The sequence below is a fragment of the Poecilia mexicana genome, unplaced genomic scaffold, assembly GCF_051168715.1.
Source record: "Poecilia mexicana isolate PSO_F unplaced genomic scaffold, ASM5116871v1 scaffold_18, whole genome shotgun sequence".
Lineage (NCBI taxonomy): Eukaryota > Metazoa > Chordata > Actinopteri > Cyprinodontiformes > Poeciliidae > Poecilia > Poecilia mexicana.
The window spans coordinates 1,914,786-1,942,525 of record NW_028263387.1 but is presented as its reverse complement, the minus strand read 5'-3'; the positions used below and the strand labels follow the sequence as shown (position 1 = coordinate 1,942,525).

Below are 27,740 nucleotides of genomic sequence, written 5' to 3'. Positions count from 1 at the left end.
CTCCCTGATGCACTCACATTTGTTCCTAAAAGTGAGTGAAAGTAAACAGACATAACCCAAACAGAGGAGTCATTCTAAAAGAAAAGGCTTTGATTTGCAAACAAATTATTTTTACATTTAGAAATAATAAATGTGTAAGTTTATACTCTATTGGACTTTTCCTTTTTAAATTACACTAATAGCTTTTTCCTTCATGGCATTAGGTTTATTGTTTTCCTTCTTGTGATTCTGAAACAAATGTCTCAAGTGGGTGATTTTTATCATAGGTTTACTCATTGGTATTAGAACTGCCTTGGACCGCAACCACTACAGCTCACACCCAGCTCAGATACTGGCTTCAGGAGAGCAAGACCAGTCTTAGGTTTTTGATTATCACAATATTAGAAAATCTTGTGATGACGATAATATAGGTAAAGATTCCGACGATCAGGTGTGATATCTGCTTGGTCTCTTCCTTCCTCTTTTTGTAATGTGAACTTCCTGCTCTATCACTTCCAGCTCTTGGTGTCAATATAGACTTTGTTTTACTGGTAGTCGGCTTTAATATGGGATGTAGAATCTTACAGTTGCATTTGTTGCAGCACCACCTTGTTGAATACTTTGTCATGACCATCGAACTAACATAAACATAACTAACATAAACTTCAATGAGATGGTGCAATGAATACAATAAAAACATAAAAAAAAATATATAGCATATAAACATACCTTGCTGGCTGACCCTTCTTTAGAGGTTGAAAATAAGTCCTTATGACTAATCTTCAGTATTCATTACACTGTTTTGCTTAATTGGCCTTTTCTGCTGCCACTTGTTCTCATACCTCACCAGAGGGGTGCATCTCTCTTAGGTGCCCCAGCAGAACAAACATCCTGAATATTAGTTCCTACTTAAAACTTTCCTAAATAAATGTCCTAATAACACACACACAAAAAATCATAATGCAAAATAAAACACATGAACTAACCTTTAGCATTTTGGTAGCTAAAATACAACAGAAATATATTAGCCTGATAATACAATAAATGCGCAATATGTAGTGAGACCCTACTCAGCCACTTTTTGTCCAACCAGCAAGATTTTTTCATCATCTTTGAAAGCAGCCTAGATGTCCAGGTTTCCTTAGGCCATTTTAACATTTTATTTTAAATGATCATCTCCAGTAGATGAAGGCACATCTTTAAGAAACAGAAAATGTGATTTATCTTTTAAGCTTATGTGATTTTTTTTTTCTGGGATTTAAAGTTCAGAGTTGGACTTAATAACAAAGCTCAACTCTGAACTCCAATAAAGTTAGATTTACTTTATTGGAGTAAATTTGACTTCACATAGATGGAGCCCCCTGATTGCAAGTAGTAGAAGGTTTCCATGGCAACTTGTACAAATCACCTGAATGAACATCAGTTAGACCTTCCTGATATAAACAGTGATTTGTAATGTTAGATGTTAGAATGGTCGGTTTAGAACGGTTTATTAATTCTGCTGTCCAGCTGACCATCCATGTTCTGATCTGGTTCCAGCTGCTCTCCTGGGTCTGAAGTCGTCCACTGAGTTCAAGAAGAAAGCCGTGTGGACCAGAGCATACAGCTGGTAGTTCAGAGGATCCATGGTGGGGTGTTACCATGGTGACATTTGTACACAACATCATCTCTCCTACTTGGTGAAAAAACTTGAGTGGAAACTGCTACTGTTGCTCTTTGTTTAGTCAGAAACATGTTTTCATTAAACTGCTGCAAAAATCTGGCATATCTTTTTTCCTTTTGTGCAATCTGAAATGTTTGTTTGATGAATCAGAAGGTTTGAAAACAGAGTTATCCCGTTGTCCCTGAATAATCCAACTCTGAGTCATTTCTTCTTCTTACTCTTGTAGCGTTTCTCTAGATGGTGTTTCCTCTCCTTCAGCAGCTGCCAGACTGTTACTGAGCCTCCTGCAGGAAACACCAACAACAGCTGCCGTTAGAAAGGCTGGCTCAGGGTTTTATCTCTAACTCTTCTTTTTTTTTTTTTTGATCAAATACTTTTAATTGTATTTTTTTGTAAACAACACAATGCAATAGCAAAGACACATACACCAGAGAAATCCCTCCCATACCAGATCTTTTACCCTGACTTGTGCCCGTGTTGTACTCGTATAACAGCCAAGTTTTGTGCATAAATGATACAACCAACAAATGAGGGGTGTGTTGAAGCAGGAGAACATCTAAAAAATGCATGTCTGTATTCCTTGAGGACCAGTGTTGGGAAATACTGATTTTCGAGAAACCATTGAACCTAATAGTGGCCTGCAGATAAGCAACCAAGCAGTAGCCACATACGCAGTTCCCTATAGAGAAAAATGGAGTACCCACAGAGAACCCATGCATGCACAGAGAGAACATGATAACCCCAAAGCAGAAAAAGCCCAGGCTGGAATTTAACCCAGCACCTTCTTGCTGCTAGCCAACAGAGCTCTCAACTGCAGCTCCTGTTTGTAGTCATTCTGAGATTCCAAAGGAAACCTCATCAGAGATATCTCTGATCTGAAACATAATCCAGGAAAATCTTCAAAGAACATCAGGACTGGATTCTAATGTCCATCAGAGCCCAACGTAGCCCTTTGAGATGGGATGAAGATAAAATGTCAGAAAAGCGAAAGCAACATAATGAAGGCCCCATGCAGTGTGTTTGTGTGTGTGTGTTTTCAGTTGCACTGCTTTCTTTCCTTACCCACAGCGAGAAGCAGAAGGTAGAGCAGCAGCAGGGAGGGCAGGTGGGGGACTGACGGCTCCAGGTACGGCAGCGCCTCATAAATAATGACACCTGGAGAACAGAGAGATCTGGCCTGAGCTTCACCTGACTGACTGCACAGGTCGGCAGCCCACAAACATGTACACACACAGCTGGAATGAGATCTTTTCACACACATCCTGTTTTAAAATCTGCAGTTCTTTGGCATTCCATTTCCTGTGGTTTCTCACCACCTCCCTTGCACATCAGAACACCTAGTGTGTTTTTGATCAGTAACTCACATTCAAGGTTTTATAAAACCATTCATGCCCCTTAATGATACCCAACTTTCAACGTTCTTTACAAAAGGGAAAGTGTGACTGTACATTTGTTTCCAGTCAGTATTCTGTAGAATGAGGTGTCCAGAGTGCGGACAACTGGCACTCTGTTGTCCGCACAGACAACAGAGTCTTGGACTTTTATTCAAGATTGGGCTCCCCAGCAAAGGTGGTGGAAGGAGATTATTATTTCATTTGGACAAAATTAGTTAGATACAACATTCACGGATACAAGCGGCCAAAATGGGTTTTCTCCGTAGGGTGGCTGGGCTCTCCCTTAGAGATAAGGTGAGAAGCTCGGTCATCCAGGAGGGACTCAGAGTAGAGTCGCTGCTCCTTCACATCGAGAGGAGCCAGTTGAGGTGGCTCAGGCATCTCGTCAGGATGCCTCCTGGACACCTCCCTGGTGAGATGTTCCAGGCACATCCCACCGGGAGGAGGCCCCGGGGAAGACCCAGGACACACTGGAGAGACTGTTTCTTGGCTGGCCTGGGAACGCCTTGGGATTCCCCCAGACTAGCTGGAACAGGTGGCTTGGGAGAAGGAAGTATGGGCCTCCCTACTTGAGCTCCTAACCCCATGACCCGACCCCGGATAAGCGGAAGAAAATGGATGGATAACGTACAGCAGCCATTTCCAGAGAAACAATGACCCGCATCCTGTTCTTGTACCGAGTATAGATTTAATTTTTGTATATACTTTTTCCAATTGAGTCCCATATAATGTTCAAGCTGGATGCCTTTCTTTTAGTGAGACAAACATGGAAAACTCCTTTTCAGATTTTGGCTCAACATTGACCTCTTTCCTACAAAAAAAAAAAAATCATTAAAATTCTGCATAATTTAATGTAGAGCAAATAAAAAACTGAAAATTTTTTGTAGCTTTTAAAAAGTTATAGTTATTATCCTTGTACTTTTAACTTGCTGATTTTGGCCCATGGGAGAATAAGTTTGGACACCCCTGTTGCAGAGCCATCATTGGTTGCAGTTTCAGTTTTAGTCTCTGGAACCAGTAAGCTGAAGATGTTTTTCTTCTTAGCATCTGATTGGCTGAAGTTTTGCCGCAGATTCTCAGTTGTATTTCAATCTGGACTTTAAATAGACCATTTTAAAACAACTGTTCAGGGTGGTGGAACCTCTGCCTCAGTCTCAGATCTTCTGCATTTTTCTTTTGCTTCATATTCACAAGTTTGTGTTACTCTGTGATGTAAAGTGAAGAACAATGAAGTTTCTGATTAAAAGGCGACAACATGTTAAACATTTTAGGGGATATCATGATTTTAAAGGCACAGCATGCATTCAGATTTCTGAAGCTTACTCACCTTCAATGATAACTGACAGGATGTATAAGGGGATCCAAAGAGAGTAACGGCTCCACAACATGGCGACGGAAGGTCTTTCCATAACACACAGAAGTTCATGAGGGTACCTGAAGTACAGACAACTCACAAGATGTGACGGGCAACATGGGGTGCGTTCACACTGCAGTGTGCGTTCAGGCTGCACACTGCAGCCTGAACACTGGGCCACTTCAGGCTGCAGCCTAAAGTAGCCCAGTGTTTTTTTTTTTTTGTTTTTTTTTTTGACGTAATGCGACAAGTATCCGATCTTTTCATGGCAGTGTGAACAGTACAGGTCGGATTCTTTTACAAATGTGACCCATATCGGATACGTATCCGATTCAAATGCGACCTAATGTTCAGGTCGCATTCATCCGAACTGAACGTCACTGATTCTCAACAAATCTCACTATTCTGCGTCCTGATACGTGCAAGCGGGAAGAAAAACAACAACCATGACGGATTGTATGAGGATTAAGTTGTTAATATGCTGCTCCGGCCGGACAACAACTTCAAATATGTAAGCTAAGCTCCACCGTTAGCCTCCATGTTTACTTCCAAAAAACAACTTCTTCTTCTTCTTCTTCTTCTGGCAGTTGACAGAACACTGAGAACGCTGACGCTATTGCGCCCTATAGTGCACATGCAGGACACTTTCAGATCGTTTGCCCGTTCACACTGCAGAAGTTCGCATTTACTGGCAGTGTGAACGACCCCGGCAAAAAAATCGGAATTGGGTCACTTCAGGCTGCAGTGTGAACGTACCCATGGACATGCAGTGTGTTGCACTGTTTGACCTGATAAGGGAAGTGTGTTTGGACATTACAGTTGGCAATGTCCTCTTTAGGTGTATTTCTACACAAATCCACTTCCTCTAATTGTGCTTTAACTGAAGGAAGCAGAGTTAAATTCCAACCAGCATCAGAAAGTGACAGTGTTTTTTAACCAAGGCACAGCAGCACAAAACAAAAAAATAATTTAGGGTTAGCAAGCAGCATCCCCAAAAGCCTCTGAACCTTTGTAAAAACAGACCTTGAAGTTCTGATCTGAACACCATGAAGTACGTGTGGGAAGAAAACAAATGGACCGACGATACTGAGGTGATTTTAACTCATAATTTATGTGAGTTAAAATCAAATCAAATTGTTTTCTTCCCACACCTACTCCATGGTGTTCAGATCAGAACTTCAAGGTCTGTTTTTACAAAGGTTCAGAGGCATTTGGGGATGCTGCTTGCTAACCCTAAATTATTTTAGCAACTAGACATTGCTAAGAAGATCCTTGACTCAGAAACTACAACAGAGATAAAATGTAGAGAATTATTACATTAAATGTGGCAACAAATGTCATTCAAGATAAGGATGCTCTTGTTTTATGAAGTTGCGCTTACAGCATGGTTGCATGATGCATCTATATTTGCGAAATTTTAAACATCTACTTCTACCATTAGCTAGGAATGGAAATGTGAAAACATCTCCAATGAATTCTTTTGATTTGGAAATAATAAACTAACATCGTGTACAAAGAGACAATGTTATAAATGTGGAACAGAGATATTATGTGACAAAGACAACAAAATACTGGGTTTTTTTTAAACTAAGCATCATAGATTAAGTAATAAGCATGTGTGTGCAGTTACAATTACATAAAGCAAATAATATACTGATATAAATAATATACTTTTTGCTTTTGGTTTCTTGTTGAGTTTCTGCAGCCTTACATTAGGTTTGAGTAGCTCGAACAATATAGAATATGTATACTTATAGTGTGAAGAATGCAACTAACAGACCAATTTTTATGTGTAAAATTTAACAAATGCCTATTTATTACAAAACCCTTCTCACTTTTACTTTGAAAGATCTGAGTGAAACGGGCTTGGTGCTCATAAGATATGTGACTGGCTGTTTGCTCACCGTAAGAGGTCCAGTATATTCCACAGGAAAAACTGCACACACACCACTGGCTTACTTTGGATCTCTTCCAACATGATGACCATAATCAGCAGAATGTTTTTCTCAATCACCTAACCAAAGAAATCATGATGAAACCAGAGATTGTTAGAATCAAAAAGGCATCAACAAAGAGGTGAACTGCTGCACACACTTGGATGAAGCGAGGAAGGAGCCGAGCCTTCTCGATGCCGTCTGCGATGTGGAAGATCTCCAGGATGGAGAGCAGCTGGCACAGGCTCATCACAAAACCCACAGAGTAAAACGTGTCTGCCAGAGCATCTGCAACGATCGCCAAAGGCAGCTAAACTAGAGAAACATCTGAGAGGAGTCTTACTTTCACTCACAAGAGTCTTTATTAGGTACAGTTTGCTAAAACCCTCTTTGGATATAAGCAGTTTACTTTTAAAACTGCTTATATTGGGTTGAGATTTGGTGACTGTGGACGCCTTTGAAGTAGATGAATTCATTGTCATTTTGAGATAAGCTGGTCTTCATAACATCCTGCTGGAAGCAACCATTAGAACAGGGATCCCCAAACTTTTCCTGCGAGGGCTGTTACTTTCTCTGGTCGGGGGCCGGTCTTAGTTTTTGGAGAAAGAAACCTTAGAAAATTCTTGTCGGGGGGGGGGGGGGGGGGGAGAGGAGGAGGAGGAGAGCTGTTCTGTTTTTGAAACTGTGGGGGGGGGGGGATGCGCGACGACACATTCGCGCTTTTAGATAGATTTTTACCCAGAATGCAAATGGAAAAAACCGTGAGTGAAACGGTGACTGGGACTGACTAGTATATATTCCATTGAGGGAAAGTTAGTTTCACATCTACTCAAGAACCCCCCTGGTGGTTGAAGAAAAATCCACATATAAACCGGAAAATACAATATATGAAAAAAAAAAAACACTGAATACTCTGGTATGAGGAGGCGGGCCGGATCCGGCATTGTTCAGGGGGCCGGACCAAATGACGTGGCGGGCCGTAGTTTGGCCCGCGGGCATTAGAAGATGTGGACACTGGTCATAGTCATGACGAGGTGAACATGTTCAGTAACAATACGCAGGTAGGCTGTGGAATTTAAACAATGATCAGTAGTAAAGCCAGTCCCAGTCAGCGTGGCTTCACCCGATAAAGTTGCAATAGAAGTTGCCCCCAATACTTTTAAATTGTTTGTTTGGGAGCATTTTGTGTTTCGAATAGAAATGAGAAACGGCAACAGAGTGACAGACAAGACATGAACAATATGTAAACACTTCAAGAATATATTACTGTGCACCGTGACTAACACTAGCACAATGCAAAGAGACCTCAGGACCATCACAAGTGAAGAAATTGCCAACACTGCAGACATTCTGAAAAATGTTTTTGCATCTCAGCTTCCACGCTCGTGGCTGCTGCAGCAATGACAACATACATTGGCATTTTTATTGCAGGTATTATGAGGGCATTTTCTGTTATGGAAAATCTGGGATTTAGAAGAGTTCTTAATACTTTAGAACCATTCCATCTCTATGAAGAGCTCAAAGCCAGAGTTGTTGGCTATGACGAGTCCAGGACGCTTGTCGCTTGCTGACCAGCATCAGTGAAACTTGGAAGAGTTGGCAGCAGATGAAGGGCCTGAAAATCCTCCCCTTAAGACTGGTGTATGTCTTAGACCGATGTAGAGGCTCGGGAGCTTGGGAATCACGAAGTGGCACTGGGAACAGAGGCGGGTTGTCCTTGCATCCCTCGGAGGCAGGGGACTAGAGAGAACTGTGGTACTCAGGAGACTGACAAACACTGTGGAGCTTGGGAGACTGGGTAGTCTGGAGCCCAGGAGCTAGCCGTACAACCTAGTTCCACAGCTGTGGAAACCTGGAGCCTGAGGTGCTGCTGCTGATGTAAGAATGGGTACTGATGTTGCTGGCTGGGAATGTGGCTGGAAACGAGACTGGTGCAGGAGACGTGACTGCAGCTGCTGAAGATGAAGCCGCGGCTGGAGATCTGGAGAGTGGAGAAGGGCAAAGGGCAGAAGGCTGGGACCGATGTAGAGGCGCTTAATACTGGAGTTGATATGCACTTATTACTAAGCTGGAGGTGGATTGCCAGCCATTACTGTCAGAGCTGCCTGATGGTGCCACTCTGCCTCCTTAAACAACTCCGTTAAGCATATGGAAGGGAGACTTGGAATCCAGTCCTGCACCACATTTACTTTGTCGTCACAAAGCAAATCTTTGGGGTAGTGAACATGATTTTGCCATGGTGTCAATTAATTATTTTCTAAGTAAGTTGTAATTGTTAAGATTCTCTTAAATACAGGAATTCTGCTGGGTCCTACTGGCTGGATCATTCTGTCATGTTCAGTGTTTGTAGAGTGGACCCATTAAGAAGCAGGCATGTAACATAGAGTTGATTTTTTGTGATTTTAATGAAAAGATGAAGAAACTTGCAGAGCAAAAAAGGAACAAGACCATGAACTCCAGGGGGCGCTGACAATGGGGAGCAGACAGGAAAGATGACAAGAAGAGAGGATACTAATGAATCAGAAACAAAGGCTTAAATAATGGGGAGGTTGAATGCTGAACAAAATACCTGGGCTGATGAGCTAAGTGATTGCAGGTGTGGGTGGAGGGGGAGAGAAGGTGGCACAAGGGGCAAGGAAGAGTACACAGGGAAAAGGGAAGTAATTCTAACACTACAGATTAACTTGACTAAAGAAACATAATAAACTAGCATGACAAAGAATAATTATAATAATAATTAACCATAACTAGAAACACTAAGGAAAACAAAAAAATCCTGCTGCCCAGGATCCTAACAAGTTTAACAATAACCTTATTTACACTTATTGTGAAGGCAAAATATTTGTAAAGAACAAAAAGAAAAGGAATAGTTTACTTATTTTTTTAGTTATTTATATATATATATATATGTTCAGTTTTTCGGAAGTTAAGTGTGAATGTCATATTTTTAATGAAAATTTATAGAAGGCCATGCATAGCTGAAGTTCTGCTCCAAAGGCTGAGATTCAATAAATCAGAAAAAGAAAGATATCAGTTGAATTTGTGACAAAACTTCTAGATATACGTAATAAAAGTCTTTTTTGCAGCATAAATTTGATCTTGTTGTCTTTAAACTGTTATGAAAATGTTGTTCAGCCTTAGACTAATTTTGGTGAACTCAATGTTGCGTCTCGTCTTGTGGGTTTTAGGTATTGTTCGTTACACTCCTGTTAGATGAAAGGTATTATTATGAATACATTGATTGTTATAGCTTGGAGCAAAGTTCCCTGTTTTTATTTTTCAAACCATTCTGAGTAAACCTGAAAGATTGCTGTGAGTACACTGATAAATTGTCTTTGATTTCCTTAGTTTGGGACATCAACATTCTGCCAATAATTATGAGGAAACCAATCTTATCTACCTTATCAAAGGTCTGAAAATCAGCCACTGTTTATTTCTGCTCTGCCATGAGAGAGGGCTGACTGACAGACCCGCCAGGTCACGTCTATGGACCTGGTGGGTCCAAATACTCACCTCACTGTTGACAACTTAGCGATTTTGTCATTAAATTTAGCAACTTTTAGACAAAACATTGGTATCAGCCAAATTCGGAATCAGCAACACAGGTTTTTTTTTTATGATCAGTGATTAATCAGAAAACTGTAATCCGTCCACCTCTTGTGAAAATTCCAGTAGATTGGTAGGTTCTAAAATTACCAAACCTTCTTGCCTGATGCCAACAACCATCATTCTGATGTTCAATTTGATTTTTCAGAAAAATATTTGCTGTATTTTGGTGAATTAGCAACTACAAAAAAAGGAAACAATAAAAATTTAAACAAGCATCCTCCTGTAAATGTTGGGATTTAAAGGCTTCCTCAGGCTGGTTTTCTTCTGCTAAACAACCTGTAGTTTTAGTTAAATCCATTTCCCAGATGAAGGCCCAGGTTTATCAGTAATCCAGAACTTCTTTCATAAAAATAAGCTTCAATTTATGTCTAGTTAGCCTGCACTTCAATATAATTACCTCCATCTTGTTTTTTTTTTTACATTAATGTCAATTCAGTTCAGTGTTATTTCCACAGGAACTTTTTCGGGTAAACAGGTTGCATTTATATACAGTTTTAAACAGTTTATGGTATCCATTTGATAAATTTCAGCTCATTCCAATGTAGCAGATTGATTCAAATCCAGTACAGTTTAGTTTCCTATTCCACAGTTAACGATTCCAGGACAGGAAGACTTGTTTATCCAAGTAAACCATTTAATTCAATCAATGAACCTATCTGCCACCCTAAGCAAGTACTGGGCAACAGTGGAGAATAATACCTATTGCCTATTAACACCTATTACGTATTAACAAGAAGAAACCACCAAAAGAAGAACTATTTGATAAAACATTTCTTGCAGAGTTCAGTCGCTTTCATTCCAGCTCTGTTGCTCATCACCCCCCACTTTCATGACCCTCAACCTGTTCAATAAACTTAATGTAAAGTGGAGAAACCAGCAAGCCTGGTGCTGACAGCACCGTTTGGCTTCAACCAGATAGATCCAGCTTCCTGTTGGGAAAATATGTTGACTTCTTCAATTCAAACCATTGAACAATGTAACCTGCAACAAGCTCTGGAGAGGCTTTCAGCATTCATGTTGGAGGACAGAAATGCAGCAAGATTATCATATCTTATTCTTTTTAACTTACCTTGACCAAAGGTAAAAAATCTTGCAATGGTGTTAGCCAGGATCCATGTGTGACCACAAAATTGGAACAAGTTATAGGAGAAAATGTAGACCAGTCTAAAGCTGTACCTGCAGGAGAAGAAGAAGTCACAAAGATATTTGGTTCTAAATACTACATAATACACAGATACACTGAATTGATTTCATATTAGAGTTAACTGTGAGATGCTTTATAAGATGTATCCTTGTTTGTGTCTTCTAGCACCTCTTATCTCTCTCCGTTTAAACTCGATCCTGAAATGTCCATTCTGCTGGAACCGGACAGTTTATTGTTGAAACAACACAGGTTGATGCTTCAGGCACTTATGTGATGCTCTTGTGAGTTTTCATCACAATAAAATCTTAAGCTGAACATTATTAAAGACCTTGGACTGATCAACATTTTTAACCTTGTACAGATGGTGGGTTTTATGTCTGCTTATGGCCTATTGATGCTGGTGGTTCACTGCAAAAAAGTGTCAGAGGGACTGTTGAGGAAGAAAATCTCATTTGGAGAGAGGTCAGAGGCATATGCAGAGACTATGACAAACATCATCCTCAACAGTCTAACAATTTTAACTGATAATATGTAATGCATAAATAATGGATCTATGTCAGACAGGATGCATGTTCACTTTACGGACTAACCCACCTTTACCTGACCTGCTGACATACTGCATAAAACTTCTCACTTTGTAGTAATTGTCTCCAGAGCTGAGCCATTATGTGAGCATATTATTGATCAGTCACCATTTGTTTTCATAAATTACTCTGAGAAGAATCAGATGACTCACATCTTCCTTACTAAAACAAATGTTTTCATAACTTCACAGCAGGGGAGGTCAATCATTGGCCAAGTGGCCCCATAAGAGCAGGCACTTTCCCTCCAAAACAGGTGGTGGCAGCGGTTGTAATATCAATATACTTCTGTATTTATTAACATAACAAGGCCTTTAAAAATGATCTATCTTTAGTTAATTATTTTGAGAATACGGATGTTGTGCTGCGAAATGGCTCTGGTTTTGATCAGTTGTTGGTCACCTTTGAGTAAGCAACAGTCCCATCCTGGCCACCTCTATGAAAATTCTCTGGCTCTGCTGTCTGCTGTGAGGATGACCAGTGAGGATATATCGGAAAGAACTGATAAACTGATGCTTTTAACTCTGCAACATCTCCTTCTTCTGAGCCTTAAAGGGGAAGTATTATGGGTTTTCCAGGCACATAGTGTCGTTTTATAACACAGTCAAGTAATTATGTTACCTCCCAGGAGTGGATGTCCCAGCAAATTTGTTCCAAAGTTAGAAAATGCTCACAAAAATGACAAAAACTCTAAATGTTAATGTACTAGCAGTGGCGATGGAAAGAGACCCAACAGGCATGGCTGGTGTGGGAGAGTTGAAGGAAAAAGTTTCTCTTAGGTTTATAAATTTGCATCTGATTGAAGAACAAGTTTACTGGAGTAGTATTGTTTGGAAAAGTTTGTCCAAAATACACATTTGGAATAAAAAATGGAAAAAAGGTAAATTAAAGTTACAGTGGGCTCATGGTTTTAACGAGGTGAGGGAATACAGCCACATAGCTTGAAAAACAGAATACTTGAGATCTCCTCTATAAATGCTTATAATTGTGAATTTCAATAGTTCAAACACCAAATGTTTGTACTACTACCACTGTGTGTACAGTAATACACACAGTGGAAACAGTTTTAGCACTACCCTAGAAGCTAACTGTCTTCCATGTTACTCATCTTGGAGGTTCAGCCAATCAGCACCAAAGAAAATGACTGGCACTAATTGATTGGCTGTTTTGCAAAGACCAACCAATAGCGTGTCAGGTAGCATTGAGAGTAGGTGTTTCAGCATTGAAAGCAATTTTCCTTTGATTATAGACTTTATGAAAAAAATCAGAAAATAGACAAATAGGCCTCCTGGGAGTCCAGTTCTATTTGGGCCAAGCAGACGCCACAAGGGGGCAGTACACAGTGGACAGCACATAGACAAGTGGACATCAGTCATTCTGATCAATTATGTCAGGGGAGAAATGAGTGCTAGACTCATATTCACTCAACGGGAAGAGCTCTAGACTGGCTCCCTGAGGTCCACTGCTTCTGCTGTTGATGCAGCTGCTGATGTTGATAGTTAAAGTTGTCTTCTCTGCCTGGCCTTCTGCTGCTCTTCTACTGTTAATTGCCCTTCTATAAGAATGGGAGGAATCTGTCAACTTTGACTGTGTGCTTTTCACCTTTAACCACCCAGAGATGTTCCCAGATAGGTGATGTAGGTTCCTAAATATTGAAGCCATAAGCTTGACGCTCTCCGTCCTTCCCCTTCAGTCCACTTGTTGACAAGAAAAACAACCAAAAAAAAGGGCAAACTGGGTCCTCTTGATAAAAGTTAACGGTTTACTTCAAAATAAAAACGGTACAAATATTACCTTTTCTCAAAAATAATAAACAAAAGAGTCCTAAGAGAGAAAGCGAGAGAGAAAGAGAGAGAGAGAGAGAGGTCAAAAAACTGTGTGGCTCCACTCCAACTGCCCCACTCATTCTGCCTGGCCACACCCTAAAATCCTTAACTCCAATTACTTATGCAAATTTACAAGACCTTAGTAATCCAATATAACAAATTAGTATAAGAAATATAAACGTAATTTATCCAAAAGGTCTGAATGAACTAAAATTGAATTTAGGCTTCTACATTACCGGCCCCTAATTGTTATCAAAATTCTTGAAACAATTACAAACATAAGAGTTTACATGAACAAGAAAAGCCTAAATTACATCACATTTACTGAGAAAATCAAGTCCATTGTCTTTCACCTCAGGAATGAGGCCTTGACCTTAGATCCTTTATCTGTCATCTTCTGATCCCTGCAGAAGACATAGCTTTGTTATGGGACGACAAAGCTCATTAGTCTTAGTCTTTACTTTCACCTGCCGAACAAAGCCATTTCTGTCCGGAAATGTCTCCACGACTCTTCCAAGTGGCCATGAGTTCCTGGGAGAGGTGTCGTCCACGATCAGAACCACGTCTCCCACGCAGAAGTTTCTTTTAGGTGAAGACCACCGCTGACGTTCTTGGAACTGGGACAGATATTCCCTGCACCAGCGTTTCCAGAAGATATCTGCGAGGTATTGCACCTGTCTCCAACGGCGATTTGTGTACTGATCATCCTTCTGAAAGACTCCTGGTGGTAATTCAGGTTTGACCTTTAGCAACAACAGATGATTAGGGGTTAGTGCCTCCAGGTCGTGAAGGTCTGATGAAGCCTTTGTAATGGGCCTGCTGTTTATAATTGCTTCTGCTTCACAAAGCAAGGTGTGTAGACCCTCCTCATCCAAAAGTTGCTCCTTGACTGTGATGTTCAGGATTTTCCTCACTGAACGGATTAGACGCTCCCAGCTTCCTCCGTGGTGTGAACCTGTTGGCGGATTGAAATGCCACTGAACACCATCTTGTTGCAAATGATTTTCAATCTTGCTGGTATTCCATGCCTTAATTGCTTTTCTTATCTCAGCGTCAGCTGACTTGAAGTTGGTCCCATTATCCGAATAAATCTCTCTCACCTGTCCTCTTCTGGCAATAAATCTTCTGATTGCGTTCAGACATGAATCAGTGTCAAGTGAAGAGGCAATCTCGAGATGCACAGCTCTTATAGCAAGACAGGTGAAGATAACGCCGTATCTCTTTACTTGACTTCTACCTCTTTTTACTAGGAGTGGGCCGAAATAATCAACGCCAACTCTGGTAAATGGAGGATTATCCGGAAGGATCCTGCAGGTAGGTAGATCAGCCATAAGTTGTTTGCCTGTGGTTCCATGTAGTCTTTTGCAGATTATGCATTTGGACAGAAATCTTCTGATGGCTCCGCTGGCTCCTGGGATCCAGAATCTTTGTCGCAGCTGAGCCAACATGTGATTCCTTCCTGCATGAGCTGTAGTGTCGTGAATGTGTCTCAGCACAAGATCTGTGACATGTGACTCCTTTGGCAGGATGACTTGCTGTCTGGAATCGAAAGGCATTGCTGAACGGTGCAACCTTCCACCAACTCTCATAACTCCATCTTCTAGAACTGGATTTAGCTTAAAAAGTGAGCTACTTTTCTTTACCCTCCGATGTTCTTGCAGCATAGCCAAATCTTCTTTGAAACTTTGCCTTTGATAGTATTTAACAATTTCTGTTTCTGCTTCAACCAAGTTGTCACATGTCAGATTCTTTGCTTTGAAAATCTTCTTGAACCTGTCCATCTTGTTCTCATCATCTTTTAGTTCCTTCCTCCTTTCTTTAAGTTCCTTCAGCAACTCTTTCAGTTTTAAGAACCAAGCTACAGCACGTTTCAGCTTTGTCCAAGATGAATAATGGCTCATCAGCGGATCCAGGACATCCTTTGATTCTTGTACATGAATTATGTGCACTTGAGTCATTCTTTTGATCTCCGGGTCATCAATATCTGGCATTCCAGGATCTGGATTTTTGGGCCATTGGTCATGTGAGCCAAGCAAGAAACTGGGTCCAGATAGCCAAACCTTGTTTTTCAAAAATTCTTCCACAGTTTGTCCTCTTGAAACATGATCAGCTGGATTCAGATTAGTGTTGATGTATCTCCACTGTGATGTCTCAGAGTGTTCCAGTATGGCTGAGATCCTATTGGAGACAAAAGTCTTGAATCTGGTGCTTTCACTCCTGAGATACTTTAGCACAGCCGTGCTGTCAGTCCAAAAGACCGATTTAGCAAGCTCCAGCTCCAGCTCCTTTCTTAGCAGTGTGTCCATCTTTGTTGCAACTGTAGCAGCCGTCAATTCCATTCTTGGGATGGTTGGTGATTTTAAAGGTGCGACCCTTGTCTTGGCCATGATCAGTGTGCATTGAGTTTCCCCAGTTTCAGAGCACAGCAACAGGTAACTTGCTGTTCCGTAGGCATCTTCACTCGCATCAGCAAAGTGATGAAGCTGTGCATACACTGGCACACCTAACTGCTTTGACTTGACACATCGGTTGATTCCGAACTTCTCGAGCAGAGACAGACTTGAAATCCAACTTTTCCAGATTTTTACCACATCGTCTGGTAGATCTTCATCCCAGCTATACTTCTGCCGACATAAATCCTGTAGAATTCTTTTTGCTGGAAGTATTACTGGAGCAAGAAATCCCAAAGGGTCAAAGATGGAGCTGACCAAGGAAAGCAGACCTCTCCTAGTGTGTGGTCGATCTTTGAGGTTGATCTTGAACCTGAACTGATCTGATTCAGTGCACCACTGGATGCCCAATGTTCTTTCCATCGGCAGATGGTCTTCATCTAAGTCCAGAATTTTAAATCCTTGTGCCTTTTCCTCTTCTGGAATTGAACTGAGGACCTTCCTGCTGTTACTTGACCACTTGGTCAGTCGAAAACCTCCTTTTTTCAACATGCTTCTTAACTCAGCACATAGTGTGATGGCTTTGTCCTCATCAGAAACTGACTTAAGACAGTCATCTACGTAAAAGTTTTTCCGCACTGTTTTGACCGTCTCCTCAGTAAATTCGTCTGCGAAATCTGTAGCACACCTTTGAAGTGCATAGGTAGCAATACTTGGTGATGATGTTGCACCAAAAATGTGCACTAACATCTTGTGTTCGACCAGATCCATGTCATAGTTCCCCTCAGGCCACCAGAGAAACCTAAGGAGATCGGTGTCCTCACTGTAGACTCTAACTTGGTGGAACATGGCTTCAACATCTGCCATGACCGCTACGGGCTCTTGACGGAACCTCACAAGAACACCTACTAGAGAGCTTGTAAGGTCCGGCCCCTGCAATAGTTGTTGGTTCAATGCTGTTCCTTGAAAGCTTGCTCCACAGTCGAAGACGACTCGCAGTTTCTGCTTGGTTGGATGTCTAACCCCATGATGAGGCAGATACCATGTTCTTCCCTCTGGGCCACAGGTATTACTGTCAAGTTTCACTGCAAAGCCTCTCCTGAGCAGATCAGTGATAAATCCAACATACTCTCCATGAAACTTAATGTCCTTTGAAAACCTCTTACGTAAATTCAGTGCACGTTGTACTGCAACTGCTCTGTTGTTTGGCATTTTTATAGATGTCTCCTTCACTGGGAGGCAAATGCTATAATGACCATCTTCCAATTTCACAGATTGAGACACCATTCTCATGAACTGATGGTCGTCCTTGGACATCTCCATGGCTTCCCTTTGTCCAGCATCAGGAAAGTCCTGCTTGAACTGCAGTTGCCAGAGTTCCTCTAGTTTAGCCACTGAGATCCGATTAGCAGTAATTCCTGTCAATGTGTCGCTTATCATGTCCATTTTGCTTCTAAGCGGTCCATTCACCGTCCAGCCCAAGACTGTCTTTACTGCGTATGGTCCTTGGTCCACACTGTTAATCACTTGCAATGGTTCCATAACTTTGGGAACATTTGCTCCGATAAGCAATCCAACCTCTGCTTGGATAATGGGAATTTTCACCTCCTTTAAGTGGGGCCAACCATCAATATCCTCTTGACGGGGAATGTTGTCCTTAGTTACAGGAATTTCTTTCTGTGAATAAACCTCGGAAAGTTCCACAAATTGGTTGGTATCCAAGTTGCTGACCTCCAGACCAGTCACGATGCGTGTATTCACAACTGATTCATTTCCCATAGTTCGCAACGAAATGTTGACGTTGCGCCCATTCATGTTCAACTGATTAATTAGTGACTCTGTAGCAAAGGAAGCTGAGCTACCAGGATCTAAAAATGCATAAGTTGTCACTGTCTTGGTTCCCTTTTGTGCCTTAACACACACTGGAATGATAGACAGGACACAATCGTCCCTACCGGCCCCGGTGACACCACAGGTTTCAGCTGTTTGTACAAAAGCAGTTGTTACAGATTGCTGTTCACAACTTTCCTTTACTGGTTCTTCTTTAGCGCCTTTGGTTGTAATGTGTAAAGATGTGGGGTGACATCTTGAGCATTCTTGACACTTAAGTTTCTGCTTGCAACTGCTACTCATATGACCTTGCTTCAAACATGCGAAACACAAACCTTTGCTTCTCAAGAATTCAATTTTGTCCTTATGTAGCTTGCTCTTGAATTTTTTGCAAACTGTGAGGTTGTGGTGCTCTCCACTACAATAAATGCAAGGTTTGGTGGTGGTCTCTGCTGTTGTAGGTGGTGTTTTTGAAGATTCTTGATTGTTATCTTCTGTCTTTTGGGGTACAACAGTTGTGGTAAACACCTTCTTTGGTTTGAATGATTCCATGTATTGCTTTGGTTTAGTAGGTTCTTTTGAGGTTATGGTTGTGTCCTTTAAGTTTCCATAGAGGGGGTGTAAAAGGTACTTAACCTGCTGGTTCAAAAAGTTAACAAAGTCCTTGAATTTAGCTCTTTTCTTGGTCCTTTCTTGCAGGTCACAGGCAGCTTTTCTCCATGATTCTTTGAGCTTGTATGGCAGTTTACTTGCCAAAGACTTTATATTAGCTGTGTTGTCCAAGTCTTCCAGATAGCTAATATCCATCATTGTGTTGGAGCAGCCGGTGAGGAAAAGTGCAAAGGACTGAAGAGCATGTCCATCTTCTGGTTTAATTGCTGGCCAATCCAAAGCCTCTTTAATGTAGGCCTCTGAAATCTTGAAGTCATCTCCAAAGAACTCCTTTAACATCTGTTTAGCTTTAGCATATCCTGCTGAAGATTCCATATGAATGCAGCTCTTAACCAACTCGTGTGGTTGTCCACTTGTATATTGCAGCAAAAACTGAAGTCGATCACGATCGTTATCGGTACGACTCTCGATTCCATGTTCGATGGCTCCAATAAAAGATCTGTATTCCAACGGTTTGCCGTTAAATACTGGTATGGTGAGATGTGGAAGAAGTGATGCCTTATGATTCTTCACCAGGTACTCTGTGACGTGACTTTGTTGTGAGATAGCTTGGCAAAGCCCGTCCAGCACTGGCCTATGCTGATCTCTAGGTTCAACTTCTGGTGCAGATGTAGCCATTTGAACAGGTGCAGCTGGAGCAGTGTGTTTAAAGCTGGCTGATTTTAATGTGTTCTGTGATGGTAGCTGTAATGTAGGTTTTATGTCTTCTTCACCGTCTTTTTGATCAGCTTGAAAAATGCTGTTGTCTTCTTGAACATTTTCGTATTTCTGCAAAACTTCCATTTTAGCATTGGATTCTGCTAATGCTGTTTGCATTGCATGCCTTTCTTTCCTAGCTCTTAAAGCAGCTTCAAAAATCTTTTGCTGAGCTTCAAACTCTGCTTCTCGTTGCTTTTCTTCAGCCTCTAGTTGAATCTTCTTGAAATTTTGCTCTGCATGCCACTCTGCTTCTTCCTTTTCAAGTTCTAGTTTTTCCTGTAAGGCAGCAGCCTTTGCCTTTAAAGCAGCCCGTTCTAATTCTGCTTTTAATCTCACTGATGAAGATGATGAGACTGAGCTTCCACATTGTGATGAGGAACTATTTTTGTGTCTGCTTGTCCGCCTAGATGTCACAGACCTGCTATCTGCAGGTGTTATCTGTTTGTCACACTCCTCGGCCTGCTCAGCTCGATTCAATACGTCTTTCATCCATCCTTCACAACGCCAAAAGAAGTCATCCATATCATTATGTTTCGGTCTGAACCAGTCTTTTTGATCTTTCATGTATTCGTCATCATCCATAACATTCTGCAGACCAGAGTTGAGCTCTTTAAACTCTTCTTGCAAGCCGCTAAAATCCACACGAAGCCTATTTTTTACAGCATCAACGTTTGCGTCATTTTCCATTAACTGTTCAATTTGCTTCTTCAAGCTTGACACCTGGGCTAGCTTGGACCTGCGTGCTTGGATTAGCTTGGACTTATGTTCTTCTGCAGCCTTTTCGGTCATTTTTACCGGTCGTTTTTCACTGTCTCGTTCGTCCATAACGAGTTAGACTTCTACGTCTTATGGATAATAATGTCAACAGCACGTCCCTTTCCACTTCGTAATTCCACCGAGTCACAGAGCTTGCACCCTTTTTTTTTTACTCACGTACTTCAGCCGCAGCTGTCCACTTTCCTCCGCATCTATTAACGAGCCGTCTCCTACTCGACGTGTCGCTCGTTATCCAATTTACTCCTTTTCCCAAGTCTTCGTGCTGTTTTCCCGGAGATAATTCCTTATAAGTTGGGTTGTTCCAAGTCGATACTGTCCACGTAGAGCCAGTTTTTTGACTAATGTAGGTTCCTAAATATTGAAGCCATAAGCTTGACGCTCTCCGTCCTTCCCCTTCAGTCCACTTGTTGACAAGAAAAACAACCAAAAAAAAGGGCAAACTGGGTCCTCTTGATAAAAGTTAACGGTTTACTTCAAAATAAAAACGGTACAAATATTACCTTTTCTCAAAAATAATAAACAAAAGAGTCCTAAGAGAGAAAGCGAGAGAGAAAGAGAGAGAGAGAGAGAGGTCAAAAAACTGTGTGGCTCCACTCCAACTGCCCCACTCATTCTGCCTGGCCACACCCTAAAATCCTTAACTCCAATTACTTATGCAAATTTACAAGACCTTAGTAATCCAATATAACAAATTAGTATAAGAAATATAAACGTAATTTATCCAAAAGGTCTGAATGAACTAAAATTGAATTTAGGCTTCTACAGGTGATGTAAGCTTAGACAAGTATGGGTCATTATGTGAGAGTGGAAACCAATCAATAAAATCCACTAAAACATGCAAATCACCCCCATGCTAAACACTCTAAAAACAAAAAGTATGCATTACAAATAGAAGTGCACCAATTGCAGTTTTCTGGATCACCGATCTTGAAAAAGCCTGACTTATTGATTCCGATTTTGACCAATACTGATGTTCTTTGAAAAGTCATTAAGTATAGTGACAGAATAGGCACATTGATGACAGTGGGATGACCTGGTAGGTGGGACGGTCAATCAGTCTCTCTCATTGGCAGCAGAGCAGAAAGAGACAGGGGCTGATTTTAAGATATTTGTGGAGGAAGACCATCAGCTCATAACCCAAAATTAAGGAAATCAGAGAAGTTTCACCATCTGACAAAGTCAAAGGCAACAAAGACCTAATAACAGCTATTGGCATTGTTGCATGGTGGGGGAGGCATGGTGGTTTGGGTGATTTTTTTTAGCCTCAGGACATGCACAGCTGGCAGTCTTTGAGTGGACCAAGAAATCCTCTGACTCAGTGTGAGCTGATACTTTGCCCACATTTCAAGAATGGCTGAGAAAAGGAGTAGCGGTGTTAAAATGACTCTGCCAAAGTCCATTCCCCAACATGACTGAAATATTGACTAGTGACTGACAAAATCAGAGTGTAGAGCCTGTTGTATTTTAGATCTAGTAACATTTAGAACAAAAGCCATATCATTTTTTATTATGTCCTGATATGTGAAACTCTAAACTTATACTATTTTTACTGTGACTGTATGCATAAGAATAATGTCAATGGGTTTCACCAGAATAGAATAAAATGATTCTAACTGGGGAAATTCCAGTGTATCATCAGCAAATAATAATTGCAAACATAAAGAAATTTATACAGTTGTCTGCAGGGAAAAAACATCACATATATGATTAAATAGAAAAATAAAGAAAATTATCAACCTACCATGCTAGTTTTTATCCCTCACACTCTGGGTATCTCAGCGGGTGTGGCAGTGTTTCAAACCTCTTCTGTATCTAATTATATTAGTCTAAATAATTAAAATGTTATCAGGTTTCAGATCATTTAATCAGCTCAAACTAACATATAAAACATACGTTATTCTAATTGTACTAGCTCATGTTTCAGGTAGAGACTTAAAATACATGCTGTTGATATGTTCTATCGCCACAGAAAATGTAAAATACTATAAATAAGAAGCTTACACATAGTAAACCTCATCAAACCATATTTGATCCTTTAAGTACATCTGAGTTATTTTGTAAGTATTTCATGGGTATAATCCAGTTCTCCCAGGCTGTGGTTAAGGTTCACATACTAGAAAATCTATAGATTTTTAAACTAAGCCTCTGTCCGTACAACTGAGCATTAACTACAGCTAGTCATTTGTAAGCCCACCCTAAAGAGAACATTCCTCAGTAACTCCACTGTGACGCTCAACGTTCTCACTCACATGCTCCCTCTGATGCCTTCCTTCAAGCAGGTTCTGGATCTGCTCTCAGTTCAGATATCCATGTTTCCAGTTTGAGCTTCAGTTCAGCTGATCTGAGACTGCAAACAGACCAAATGCTGCAGCGCTTCCTCTGTGCTGACTGCAGCCGTTATGTCTTCACTAAGAATAGGAAGTGAATATCCCATGTGCGAGCCAGGCTGTTGAATAGTTCCGGCCCCTTAAAGAAAACTATGAAAAGACTGGCTGCCAAGAACATGCAGTCTGAGTGGGGAGAGAACGGGGCGGGGACAATGGAAAACACATGTATATGTGCAGAAATGACTCAGACACCTCGAGGCACTGACAAGAATCTAGAACTGCCACCATTTGTACAGACTTTTTTTCTTCAACTCAAAATGTATATATTTTTGCACAGTTTTGACTTAGCTTCTGCTCTGAATGTGATGCTTTTTCAACAAAAGGCATTTTTTTTGAGTATGTATAATCTAGTTAAAGATTAATCGATTACTAAGTTATTCATCCATCCATTATACACGCTTATCCCAGGGGTGCTGGTGCCTCCAGCGGTCAATGGGTGAGAGACAGGTTACCCTGGACAGGTTGCCAGTCCATTGCTAAATTATTAAAATAGTTCACAATTATTTCAATAATCGATTCATAACAATTACTCCAATTTATTAATAGTTTCAGCCTTAGAAACAACAGAAAAATTGCAGAGGGAAAAAGAACATTGTTCTGACAAATTTTACATGAAAATCTAAACTATGTATTTTATACTATTCTAACCATGAAGGACACAGAATAATAAATGATAGTAAATAAAATGTATGTCTAATTAAAGAAGGACCCCACTGTCACGTACAGTGGAGGACCTGTAGTGCTATGGACTTGTTCCTTTTCCAGATTTCCTGGGAACCTTGTGATAGTGTATGAAATCATGAACTCTTTGAAATATCAGGAGACTTTAATAACAGATTCTATAACTCAGGGGTCATCACTGAATTAGTTAGACGAATAGTCCAAAACAACCAAATCAACCCAGAAAAGATTCTTAAGACTCAATCCTCACATCTAAATCTTGTGAAATTAGATCTGTGGACAGAGCTAAAGACAAAAAGGAATCAGGGAAGAGCCAGGATGGAAGTTTGATGAAGATTGAGGCTGGATTTAGCATTTTTCAGAGTGAGATTATACTAATGGAATAAAATCTGAACTGATTTTATTCTGCTAGAATAAAAAAAATTAAAGGTTTTGTTGGCTCTAGTGGCCTTTATTTGAAAGTAGTTTGACAGGAAAGTGGGTAATGAGAGAGGGAAGAAATGCAGTGGGTCATGCTTTGCCTCTGCGCCACCACAGCACCCCAGAATGAAACTTTTTAAGTGCCAACCAATTAATCCGGGTCTGTATTATCTTTGTTTAATTTATATCATCCACCACAGCTTACATGGAAAGTCTATCTTTGTCAGTATTCATTACATTGTGTTGCAAAACAATCATTTATAACATGCCCCATTTTATTTTTAAGATGAGTAGAATATGTGCAACCCTTTCTTTTATCCCTCTCTGGATTCCCGGGACTGACCAGCCCTTCTTCTGCCCTGTGAGGTGGGGCTGTGCTGCTCTCTAGTGGTTATAACAGAAAGATCAGCAGCGTGGCCCAGCTTAACTCCTGGAACTCATGTTGGGGGACTGACCTGCAAATCTGTCAGACGGATGTTCAGTTAACACCAAGGGCTGTTTTAATGACACAGATGTTGTTGGAGCTTCATTGTTTTTATGTTGTCAGTTTACATTGTCCGATTGTTGTGCAGAATGACCAGGAGCCCACTGATAATGAGTTTTATTCACTTAGAAAGTGTATTATTCAGCAGAAGTCCATGACTGTCGGTAAAGTCACACCATCAGCAAGTGAAGCTGAGGAACAGCCAGCCAGTGTTTCCACTGTTATCAGACAGAGATGTTCCACAGACTGCTTTCTTTCTATGTTCTTATTAAATCAGATAAGCATTTCAAATGTTAATGAGTTACTCCATGAGTCAGTGAAGTCTGAATTTTATTGATCTTAAGCACAGATCCTGTGTCTCACCTTCAGACAGAGTAAACTTCACGGTCAGCCTCATGGTGTTGTGATCCTTCGGTTGTTTAGACTTGTAGTTTGTCATTTTTCTCTTTTGAAGTCTTTAGTCTATGCTTTTACTTATATCTTTGTTCAGTTATTCTTATTGTTGGTGTGTAGTTGATCAGTATTTATTTCTATTACCATCCTGAGGGCTGTTTCAAAAAGTAGGATTACAAAATCCAGGATAAGAAATAAAGCCAAGATTGACATAGCACCGTCAGTTCATCCTGGCTTTAACCATTTCACAAAGACCAAACCAGGCTTAGGAGTTGTGACTGTTACATAATTGGTCTGGTGGTATAGATAAACCTTTGGAGGCAACCTCAGCAACCACACACTAATGACAACAGAGAGAAACATAAAAATCAGGAAAGAAGAAGTAATTAGAGAAGTAGAAGAGTACAGCCAATTGTCAGGGCTAACAGGTTATCTCTGTTATAATGGTAGAAACACATCTAAAGTTTGTCTGTCCTCTGTTGAATCATATTCAGTGATTGGGCCACCAGCCAGGCTTTTAATTTAGAAAAGAAATCAAATGAAACTGAGCTGATCTCCAGTATGAGCGCTCAAGGCCGATGGAAGGTCCGATGGAAATCAGATTAGTCGGTTTGGAAGATATTAGGATTTTGGCCCGTTGTTTGTAATATAATATCCTCTCGGTTATTATATCTTAGTTCCTGCATCATGTGGTGGACTGGACTCAGCAACCTTTGTGACTTGTTGAAAGTTGTAATGACCTTAGCTGCTGGTAATAGTGGAAACACAGCTTATTTACATCTATTTTGTACATGTAAATGAAGGCTTGTCGAGGCATGCACTCACTTCATACAGCTGGATGGTTCTGGGTCCTCTGCAGTTTTCTGGACTTAAAGGAGTAGCAGCATGTTATAGTAGGAAATCCACATAGTCTTGTACATGAGGGCTCCTGTCTTCTAAAATGGATAAAATGTTAAATTGGGAATTCATATAATTCAGTCATGTTTTTGCAAGTTTGCAGTTTCTCCATGAAAAACTGCCATCCTCTTGGCTGCTTCTCCGATTGTGTTCTCACTGGATTCTGTTAGGGGTGTCAGAGTAAAGACACCACACTTTCATATTTTCATTTGACGTTTTGAGCACCTCGTACCAATTTCCTTCCACTTTAACAGTAAACAATTTCCCTGATGTTCCAAAACAATGTTATCACTTATTTGCCTTTAATAAGTTGGACCAATGATTTTAACTCGGTTTTTATGGCTATTCAAGATGAGCTTTTTGTAACAAGCTGAGTGATAGGATCAGTTATTTATGAGAAAAATGAACAGAGTGATCTCATAATGTCAGTCAGTATGAGGCTGAGTCTCCAGTATCTGCAAAAGAAGATGTCTTCCTTTGCCTGGAGATATGGATAGCTTTTATGGACTTCTGAAATATATGACCTAAGAGGTTTCTGCTGCAGTGCAGAACCTCCGCGTGCTCAGTAGCAGAAAAAAGGGAAAGAATGATCTGATCTGTAGTGCCCTCTTCTTGTAAGCCACTTGTGTCGCCGACTTAATCTTTTCTGACTACTAGCCTGAGATGATGGATTGCCTGATATTTTAATGCGGACTCCAGAAGTAACTGTATCTCCTCAAGACCTGCAGTCACCAAGCTGTCGCACAAAAATAGTAGTATAAAAATATTCTGTTTGTATAGCAGAGATTACAGTAGCCCAGTTTAGCTGGAGTCAAGTTTTGGAAAAACAAGGTTCTCAAAGTGTCTGAGTAATGAAATGACAAGAATTTCCTTTGATCAAAACAAAAAGTTGTTGGTGGGCAGTGTTTATAGTTTTAAAGAGGTAAAATTAAAGAAGTATAAAACAACATTGAAATGTGTTTAAGAATTGTGAGACAAGTTTCTGACCCTGTCACGGTGGGTCGGCCTCATTTTAAGCAGATGATTAACTCCTTCTTACCGGGCCAATAAGCAAACAAAAGAATAAGTAGTAAATAGTAATGTCAATTTTCTGCGCTGTTTTAGAATTGCAGTCTGCCTGTAGTTTTAGCAATGGCAGCGGAGGAAGTGAAGGAAGCTGTTGAATTCACGTTTCCAAATATTAAATTAATATCAACAGCTGCCTCATTCAGATTGGCTTTTCTCTCTTCACAGCGGAGGATGGTTGTTTAAAGCACAGGAAATTTCAGATCAACTTCATAGAGTTGTAGTGGAGCATTACCAGCCTGGTGAAAACCAGCTGCTTTTTCTATGCTTTACTTCTTCCAGAGGCTCTGGGCTCCAGTTTGATAGAAAAATGCCTGTGCTGTAAACCAGTGGTCCCCAACCTTTTTATTACCACGGACCGGTCAAGACTTGGAAAATTTTGCTGCGGCCCGGGGGTCGGGGGGTGAACCGTCTGCATGTTGGTGTTCCCGCTAAATCCTGAATATACCCAATATGGGTTGTCTTGGCCTTTTTATCGCAGCCTGTGGGGTTTACCCTGACTGGGAACGAGAATACAACCTGCTGAATGTGACGGGTAGCCAATCAGAAAGCGTGGTGATGTAAGAACAGAGGGGAATCCCAAACAGCTGACATATCGCACAACTGTGAGTCCGGTGGATATCGGAGATAATATGTGGAAATGTTTATTATTATATGTAAAGGTCATTATTACATATGTTTATGTTTATTCAGTTAAAAATGTTAACTATGAAAAAACAGTCGCCTCCAAATCATAGTGCAGCAAATAGAGCGGCTGCTCCCGCTGTCTTTTATCCACCGCCTTTTCTTTTTGTTATGTCTTTTATCTCTTAAAATGAGTCCACAAACTGTCACTATTGCTTCTACATCGTCATCCGTGTTTGGTCATTCTAAATTCCCGTATGCTATGTTGGGGGTTTTGTGGATTTTCTTCTGGAATCGCGATGTTTGTGACTGGAATTGGTTCGTGTGGCTGGAGACACGAACCGATCGAACCTGTTGTACTTTTATCAGATCTGTGATCACAGAGGTTTGGAAAATCGGCCAACAATCCTTAAATCTTGCCGTCTAAACCAGACTTAAGACTCACAAGCTCTACTCATCTCCTTTCGACCACTGCCCAAACGCTCTCTGACTCTGGTCGCTATGGTAACGTTTACATATCCCTTCAAAATAAGATACAGATGCGCCACAAAAACGAGCATTTTACTTTCGTGAAAATTTTAACTCACGATATGACTAACGGGAGTCCTGAGCTTGTTTCTCTGCAACGAAACGGTCCCATCTGGGAGTGATGGGAGACAATAACACCCTAAGTGTTGCTTATACCCACAGCGTGGTTGGTCTTGTTGAGAAAATATGATTATTTTTAGTGTTTAATACAGTTTAATCTTTTTTGAACAAATTTTAAACTTTGAACAGGTTTCTGTTAGTGATTTAAAATTAAACTATTGCTGGGTAAGTATTCAAAAGTACCAAGGAAAATGGGGTAATCTGCAGAGCTTCTCCCTGGACCCCTGTGGTCGTAACACATAGGACAGGAGGCCATGGATTAACATATGCAGGAAGGTAGAGGCCAGTA

General features: G+C 40.7%; 2 protein-coding genes across 3 annotated transcripts in view; one reads left to right on the top strand and one right to left on the bottom strand.

The window, feature by feature from the left end:
- focad (focadhesin) overlaps positions 1–1,737 on the top strand; it is a 106,212-nt gene extending 104,475 nt beyond the window's left edge. For both annotated transcript variants that reach the window (XM_088016079.1, XM_088016078.1), the window contains one exon: positions 1,519–1,737. In XM_088016079.1, coding sequence (XP_087872205.1) covers positions 1,519–1,592 — 74 coding nt within the window. In that variant the 3' untranslated portion in view covers positions 1,593–1,737. The remainder of the gene's footprint in view (positions 1–1,518) is intronic.
- On the bottom strand, positions 462–22,330 carry hacd4 (3-hydroxyacyl-CoA dehydratase 4). The gene is made up of 7 exons (XM_014968211.2): positions 22,102–22,330; positions 11,003–11,109; positions 6,485–6,612; positions 6,295–6,404; positions 4,364–4,470; positions 2,705–2,797; positions 462–1,926 (listed from the first exon to the last, which is right to left on the bottom strand). Coding segments are annotated over exons 1-7 (630 nt in total). The 5' UTR covers positions 22,104–22,330; the 3' UTR covers positions 462–1,843.
- Between the last annotated feature and the right edge of the window lie 5,410 nt (positions 22,331–27,740).